The 8,002-nt window shown below is 32.9% G+C and overlaps 1 protein-coding gene across 1 annotated transcript; it reads right to left on the minus strand.

The window, feature by feature from the left end:
• Window positions 1-642: 642 nt before the first annotated feature.
• LOC136228816 (cytochrome P450 72A397-like) lies at window positions 643-8,002 on the minus strand. The gene is made up of 6 exons (XM_066017296.1): window positions 7,690-8,002; window positions 5,953-6,170; window positions 4,494-4,738; window positions 4,182-4,285; window positions 2,345-2,622; window positions 643-1,241 (listed from the first exon to the last, which is right to left on the minus strand). The coding sequence occupies exons 1-6, from the start codon at window positions 7,967-7,969 to the stop codon at window positions 819-821; spliced, it is 1,548 nt and encodes a 515-aa protein (XP_065873368.1). The 5' UTR covers window positions 7,970-8,002; the 3' UTR covers window positions 643-818.

An 8,002-nucleotide genomic window follows, 5' to 3' on the forward strand; every position in this document is an offset into this window, starting at 1 on the left:
AGAAGAATTGGAGAAATAGAAATTGGATCAGTAGAATACAATGAACTAAGGCCTTGTTTGATAAAGCACTTAATTACTTAAATTAAAATATTAAGCACTTATTTAATTTAAGTGTGTTTGATAACGGTTGTTTCTCCACCACTTAAATTAGTTAATTAAGTTAAAAATCACTTATTTTGACAAGTCAAAATATTTAACTTAATAGTTTAAGTTAAACATTATCAACAAATATTTTTATAAAAGTTAAATCATTCAATACTTTCAGCACTTATAATATTCAGCACTTAAAAGTCAGTACTTATTTTTTCAGCACTTAATTTTCAGTTTTATCAAACAGCACCTAAGAGAACAACTTATATATCGTTCAAGTATAACGGTTACCCTCCTATCCTATAAAATAATTACTAAACTACTCTTAAACTTAATACAACAGTAATTCTAATATTCCCCTCAAACTCGACGGTGAATATTGAGTAAATCCAATTATTCAACCAAACTGTTAAACAATTTAACTAGTAACGATTTTGTAAGTATACCTGGTAACTGCTACTTGGTAGCAATGTTCAATAATTTAATAAGTCCAATTTGTATCTTTTTTCGTAGAAAATTGAAATCAACTTCTATATGCTTAGATCGCTCATGAAAGATGGAATTGTGTGCCGATACATAATAGTAGATTTATTGTCACAATACAAATACAATTACTTAACTACCCTCTTATCATATACAATAATTACTAAACTACCCTTAAGCTTAATACAACTGTAATTCTAATATTGAAATATCACACGATCGAAATAACAAAAGTATGAGTTGTTTTAAATCTTGTTCAAGATAATTTGGGCACCAAATTGAGGTTGAAGAGTGATAGAAACGTGAGGAGAATGTGCGTAGGAAGAGGAAAGCCCGAAAGAGAAATGTTGTAAAATGAGAACTAATGCTAATTTAGCTTCAAGCATAGCAAAATTTTGGCCGATGCAAATTCTTGGTCCCCAACCGAAGGCAAAAAAGCAAGATTGATCCTTTGTTGCTTTCGAAATGCCGTCGGAAAATCTGTCGGGATTGAATTCATTTGCATCTTCTCCCCATAAATTTGGATCTCTATGAATGAGATAAGTTGGAATAGTAAACATGATTCCTCCAGGAAATGTGTAATCTCCAATCTTAGTCTCTTCCTGAACAGTTCTCATAAGGGATGTTGGTGGATACAACCTTAGAACCTCGAGTAAGATCATGTTCACCTGAAATAATTAACAATAATATACGATGATTATTAACTGTTAATTAACTTTAAACATTCGGGTAAAGTATTAATTTGGTTTTTAGACTTGCCATCTACAACTATCGGATTCACCCTATATGGGTGGTTCCAGATAGCCTTATGTCTCGAAAAAATGACAACATTCAGGGTTCAGTGACAGAGATTTTTGAGGTGCTCTCCATCGATATATGAGTGCTTAATTGATATTCTTTTAGTACTTTTGTATAACAAATTAAAACCCAATAATAGCTTCCATAGAGTTTTTAAGCATTTTTCGGTGATGATGCTCAAATAATCCCTAACCCCCATGTATCCGTCCATACTTAGGAAGAGGGTCTAAGAGTGCTGCAATTGCACTCTCAGACTCTCTTCTTGGCTCCGCCACTATCTACGCATAATAGGTCTAAAAAATAAATTTTATGAACAATTACTTAAGTAAGTTATGAGTCTCCTAACCTTGTTTACGATGATCTATTGACCCCGTAAACTTGTTTAAAATGGTAAATACTTCAACTTTGTCAAAAATCTCTCACCGATCTTTCACATGGATGTATGAGGGATCAATAAATCACTTATAAATCACTTTTATAAGCAAGTTTAAAATGATGTTTTTACATTAGACATATAAAAAAAAGTGTTTGAATTGTTAAAAATGCAATTTCAAATACAAATGAAACAGATAACACATTTTTACCCGGATAAATTACATACGTGATGTATAATATTTGTCCTATTTCATACTTTGGTGTACAACCTTCAATTTTGCATATAAAAGTATACAATCTATTGGGACCTCCCACTAAAGTTTACAGCAGGTAATTTGGTGACCGATCAACGTGCCACATTAGCAATTTGACCTTCTTAAAAGTTAAAAGTCGACCGGACAACGCACCACGTCAGCAATTTTGACTTTTATAGAGGTTAAATTGCTGACTTGACACGTTGATTTCGTATTGACCGGGCATAATTACCAGCTCTACACTGTATTGGGCCGTCACCGAAAAGTTGTACAATGAACTTAACGAGTGAAATTATAATTAATCGATGACTCAACATGTGAAATTAAAAGACCAAAATACTCACAATCTTGAGTTGATTGAGGTCATCAAAAGTTGGTCTATTTTTCCCAATAAGTTGGAGAACCTCTTTTCTAGCTTTGTCTTGCCATTTTGGATCCATGCTCAAACATATGATAGTCCAAGTTAGAAGATTTGCAGTAGTTTCATGACCAGCAAAGTAGAAGAGTTTGCATTCTTCAATCACATCTTCTCTTGACATTCCCTTATTATTTTTGTTGTTTTCAATCTCATCAAAATTTGATTTCAGTAACAGATCCAATAGATCCTTTTGGTCTCCACTTCCTGCAGATAGGATTAGTGGTGTCAAAAATCAAAATTATGTCATGTAATTTATATATTTTGGCTTAATACATCAGGATAACTTTGTACTTGTCGGATTATCTAATTATCCCAGAATATTGGAGATATCTCATTATCCTGAACCTGATCACAGTGATTTATTAGCTTCTAAACTTGCTTAAAGTAACATATTCATCTTTAAAGTAGTTACATCAATCTATTAGTTCTCTAAACTTGTTTAAAGTGATGCACGTTTAACTTATCCAAATCTTTTTTTTTCTCTTTGTTCTATCACGTGGACTTGTTGGCTAATGACACATTTTAACCAAGTGGATGGGCTAAACCCCCTATTGCTACTTGTCACTATAATAGAAGATTTGAAGCACATATCACGTTAACCAAATTCAAAAGCTAATAAATTACTTTAAGTATAGTCATGGATCAATATACCATTTTATGTAACTTCAGTACATCTCTTATTTAGGTTCCAATTGGTTTTCTAGGTCTCTAATGTATTTAGTCATGTACAAATGACACTAAAATAATAATGACTTAGAACTTTCGCTCCTGAAATTATCTCATTTTGTCAATTAGCTTCCTCTATTTAGTGGTCAACCTATCAACCTCTCAACTCAATAAATGTAACACTACGTGTCTTTTTATGTGTTACATGACATTGATTAGCCCATCAATTAATCTTGTACATCCTATTAGCCCCCTCAACTCATCAAATGTAACACTCTATGCCCCTTTGGATTTTTATGTTTGTTCAAAGCAATGAAAAAAAGTCAATATCAGGATGCAGAATGTGTATTGGAATGAATGCCCAAAATGTTTTGGGAGGTGTACTCAAAATGTACAACGATTTTTGAGTTGAAAGGGATGATAGGTTGGCCACTAAACAGAGGAGGCTAAGTGACAAACTGGAACTGTTAGAACAGAAACTGGAAAAATACAAAAATTATCGAACCCAGTAATGGGATCAGTTGCAGACTATATCGCTTTCTTTAAAACATTCGTGGAACTGCCAGATAAAACAGCCCACTCGTAATACGAGTTCGTATTGCATAATACGAACTCGGTCTGACTACACTCAAATTAACTCAGTTTCGAATTTCAGAAAGCACGAAAAAATTTAAAATTAAATGATGAAAACAAGAATCATATAGCTATTTATAGAACAAAAAAGAGTTGTTGTTCTGATGGAGAAGAAGGTGGGAGAAAATTCAGGGAAGTGAGAAACTACAAAGACTTATTCGATATAACACCACACCAACCCAACTCGGCCCGACTCAAGCATTAAGCAGGTTCTCGTCCTTTCTCAAAAGTGGGGTACCCTTAAGCCATCCAAGTGTGTAAAGGTCTTCTTTATAAATATCACTACTTATTTCTAGCAATATAGGATGTTTTAACTCTTCTAAAACTCCTTGAAAACAAATTTTCCTGGCTTTTTTCACAAATTCAAATTAGACCAAGTGACCAACTCCAAAAGTTCAGAGGCTATGGTGGCATTAAGCTAACAATAATCTGTCTCATTCATATGAAAAGAATAATAATAATACCTGATAGTATAGCCTTCTCCCTTTTCTTTATTACTCCTTCTAGTATAACTTGAATTTCTCTGTGGATTTGCATCATTTTTTTCTTCAATTTTGACAGCAACAACCTACCAAAAAGGACCCATTTCACTCACAACTTAGAAAATTCTTGTATTTAATTTGAATTTGATGAAGTCATGGTTTGAAAAATTGGATTGATTAAATTAAACAACAAAAGTGGGTCACATTAAATGTCTTATACCATTGTTTTTATGTATCAAATTAAATGTCTTTTATATATAAAAAAATGGAGTAAAAGAATGAATTTTGAAGCACCTTGACCATGGAGAAGTGAGACTGAAAAGTGACTGTAGAAAGTATTTTCCTTGTTGCCTTTGAAGAGCAAAAATCAAATTGCCTTCTTGAAGATTACTACCAAAAGCTGCTCTTGAGATAATATCAGCTGTTAATTTCTGAAATTCAATCAACACATCCAATTCTACACAATCTTCTTCACCTATCATTTTCTCCCATTTCTCAACCATTTCTTCACAACATACCATGAAAGATGGCAACATACCCTACAAAAAGTTTGAAAAGTATAATATCTTAAGAAGTTAAGTGCATAATAGATTTCTCTGTAAACAAGTTTAGAGAGCGGAATTCAATTAGTCCATAGATCACTTTATAGAAGAACTTCTATTGTATTTCAAATATAATACATCCAACTAATGAAAAGAGAGTTGCATATCAATTCATGAGAAATCATCGGTGTTAAGAAATAAATGTGTACAAGTGTCATTATTTGATTGGACGAATGTATTATACGGAGTATTGTAGAATTTCTCAACAAGACATTATGTAAATTTAAGAGACCAGTCAGTTTTTAGAACCAAGTTCAAAAAGACCCTTAATGTATTAAGTATTAATTTTTAAGTTTAATTAACATTTGATGACGGATTATATTTACACTCTACACGTGGAATGACCTCGTAACCTCATTATAGGCTAACTTTGAGCAGGTAAGATTCATATTCTAAGGAAATTTCTGTAGTAAGCCGGGATCAATATTTGTCTCGTGCACTTAAATGATGTCATGTCAAACCATCTATGAACTATGAACGTGTCATCATTTGAGTGGAGGGACCAATACTTATCCAAGTTCACAGTAGAATTTCTCCATATTCTAGTTAACCGCTTGAATTTGTTTAAAGTTATATAATTAGCTACTTAAATCTACGTGACAAAAAAAGAAAGGATTTGGACGAATTGAAAAGTATAACGATACCAACATGTGACACCTCGGAAGCCTTCGGATCAGCCACCACATGTCTCAAAACAGGCCTTCAAATCTATTGAGAAGTTTCTCTGAAACGTCTCCTTCCTAAAGGGAGGCCCCAATGCGGCTAGGTTGAAAGCCCATATTTTGAAGGACTTCTCCTAAAATAAGACTCTAAAAAGAGAATGAGGCCTAGCACGCAAAGGATTTCTAAAAAACAAGTGATTCCGTCCATCCTTTTATATATATATATATATATATATAGACATCTATAGCCACGTGCTACGGCACGTTAACTCAACGACTCACATTTAATCCTTACTTTTCAGCTCTTCCTAAACATCTACTGACTTAGGCATCAGAGCGAGTTTACCAGACTCTGGCTCTGACCATTAGTTCTGTTTTATAGGTTCATACACGAAGATTCATTAAGACGTTCAGACTCTCTGTCTCGAGTTCATAAACACAGTTATCACTCTATAAACAAGTTCACGGCACCAATTATATGAGAATTACCTTCAACTTTTCAATGTGGAAAGCAGGATTGATAATCTTCCTATGCAAAGACCACTTGTCACCATCAATATTAGCAAGTCCTTTTAAGAAAAACTTCATAGTTGGAGTTATTTCTGGCTTTTTAAACTCCATTTTCTTTGTCAATATCTCTCTTACAAGCTTTGGATCCATAATCACCACATTTGGGATCCCTCCATACCACATAACTATTGGCTTTTCTGCAATTTCACAACATTAAGATTCTGTTATAATTCAAATTTGCTTATAAATTCGGCTGGAAATAAAACTGAATTGAATTGAAATGTAAGATTCTAACAACTATGTATATATATAGACCAAATTTGACCGTTTTTTACTCAAATTCTAAGTCATTTTTTCTTAAATTTAACTCTTAATAACATTGAACGAATAGTCAATAAACATGGCTTAGAGGATCAAATTGGTATCCAAAATTTTGTAAATTAACTACCATTGTATAATTTTGTAACATTTTGGTCGTTGCAATATTCTAATACGTGACGTTTAACTCATTTTGAATTGAAAACTAACCTATTTAATTGTCATGTTATACGTAAAAGTAAAAGAGTTATTTTCGACGTGGTCGCATATCTCTGTTTTATGGACCTTTTCTATCGGAATTTAGTAGCCTTTTTGACACTAATATATACTTTAGTGAATATTGATACAATTTACCGTGATTCTAATCCAAACCATAATTGTTAAATCGAGGTTCGACTTGTGACTCAAAATCCTCATTTTGTGAATCGGGACTCGTGAATTGATCCGAATCAATTTTGATATCCAAATAGAAGCACTTACGTTAAAATTCAAATCTAATGCAATCCTAATAAATAGAGAATGACATTTGAAGGGAACGAAAGAAATAGAAGAGAAAACAATAAGAAACAGAGAAGGAGAAGGAAAAAAAAAAGAGTTTGCATTTGTAAAGTCTAAAAGCCTCCTAATTTTATTTCATAACTTTTTAATTAATTCTAGTTATGTACATATTTTTTACTCTTTTTTAAATTAAAAGCAATTTTTTTAATGGAGTTCATAAATTGACTGAATTGGTAGACTCGGGCGATTCTAGGGATAGTAACGGGTAAGGTATCCGCGGGTAGTGCCAATCTCAAACCCTTACCCGTTTATTTTTTAATTAAAACGTACCCGTCCAATTACCCTAATGGTTATACCTTTTGCATTCCATCGTCCCATTTAATCCGCGGGTACCCTTATCCGTTAAGAATCAATAAATAAAACAAAAAATATTACAAACTTAACAAAGTATAAATTTAATAAACCATTCATATAAAAATTGAACCTTAATCAATAAGAATAAATTAGCTTAGTAGTATCGCTCAATTATTGAATTGAACAAAATGATGGGTTCAAATCTCACATTTTACATCTAAAAAACAATAATATTTTTTAATATATAAAAGAGTTATGATGGTAACGAGTACCTTAGGGGTTATTCACACAGCCGTCCCATTACCCTAACAGTTAATGATCTCATACTTGTCTCATACCCTTTTATATATATAAGGTACGGATAATCTCATTAGGATCGGGTAGTACCGGATACCCACAGACATATTACGAGTTGCCATCCCTAAACGATTCACCACCGATTCGGCTGATTCTGTATGATTTTGAATCGTACGAATCGTACGAAATCATACAGAATCAAATCAAATTGCGAGAAAAGTAAAAAGAGAAGAGAAGAAAGCATCTTACTAAAAGTAGTAGTGAGTCCTTGAAGAAAAGGATCCAAACGAGGAGCAATATCATGGTTGAGTTGCATAGCCTTAGACTTAGCTTTCATACCCAATTCTCTCATTTCTTTAACATTTCCATAAGGTATTTTATATGGAAGAACATGAAAATCCCCTTGCTTCCTCAATTTCTTCTCCAACATTTTGGGTCTCCACCATATTTTAATCACCATTTTTATACCCCAATTTATCAAAATAACACTCAATAATAATAATCCCAACCCCAAACCCAACAAACCCATTTTCACTAATTGTGGAATCCAAGTGATGGGGCA

This window comes from Euphorbia lathyris, chromosome 5 (genome assembly GCF_963576675.1).
Source record: "Euphorbia lathyris chromosome 5, ddEupLath1.1, whole genome shotgun sequence".
Classification (NCBI taxonomy): domain Eukaryota; kingdom Viridiplantae; phylum Streptophyta; class Magnoliopsida; order Malpighiales; family Euphorbiaceae; genus Euphorbia; species Euphorbia lathyris.